Source organism: Penaeus monodon, chromosome 32 (assembly GCF_015228065.2).
Source record: "Penaeus monodon isolate SGIC_2016 chromosome 32, NSTDA_Pmon_1, whole genome shotgun sequence".
Taxonomy (NCBI): Eukaryota; Metazoa; Arthropoda; class Malacostraca; order Decapoda; family Penaeidae; genus Penaeus; species Penaeus monodon.
The window spans coordinates 9,464,726-9,464,952 of NC_051417.1; the positions used below are offsets into that span (position 1 = coordinate 9,464,726).

The 227-nt window shown below is 55.9% G+C and overlaps 1 protein-coding gene across 1 annotated transcript in view; it reads right to left on the reverse strand.

The window, feature by feature from the left end:
• The window catches only part of LOC119593489 (carbonic anhydrase-related protein 10-like), a 126,578-nt gene that overhangs the window by 104,099 nt on the left and 22,252 nt on the right, over positions 1 to 227 (reverse strand). Inside the window, exon 2 of the mRNA XM_037942430.1 lies at positions 21 to 77. Within this exon, the coding sequence (XP_037798358.1) occupies positions 21 to 77 (57 nt within the window). The remainder of the gene's footprint in view (positions 1 to 20; positions 78 to 227) is intronic.

Here is a 227-nt window from a genome sequence, read left to right on the forward strand (position 1 = left end):
GCATCGCCTCCGGGACTCACCTGAGATGCCGTCGTAGGTCCACCACTTCCCCCAGTCCCAGCTGACTCCGAGGCCACCTGCGCAAGAACGAGGAATTAGTCATGTCATTCGGGTGACTGTCGTGCTTTTCGGGTTTGCTGTTGGTCGCTCTCGTGCACGTGTTTGTTTCCGATTTGATGCGATGGCGGTTCGTGGCTCGCGTTGATTCGTTTAGAGGTTTATTCGTG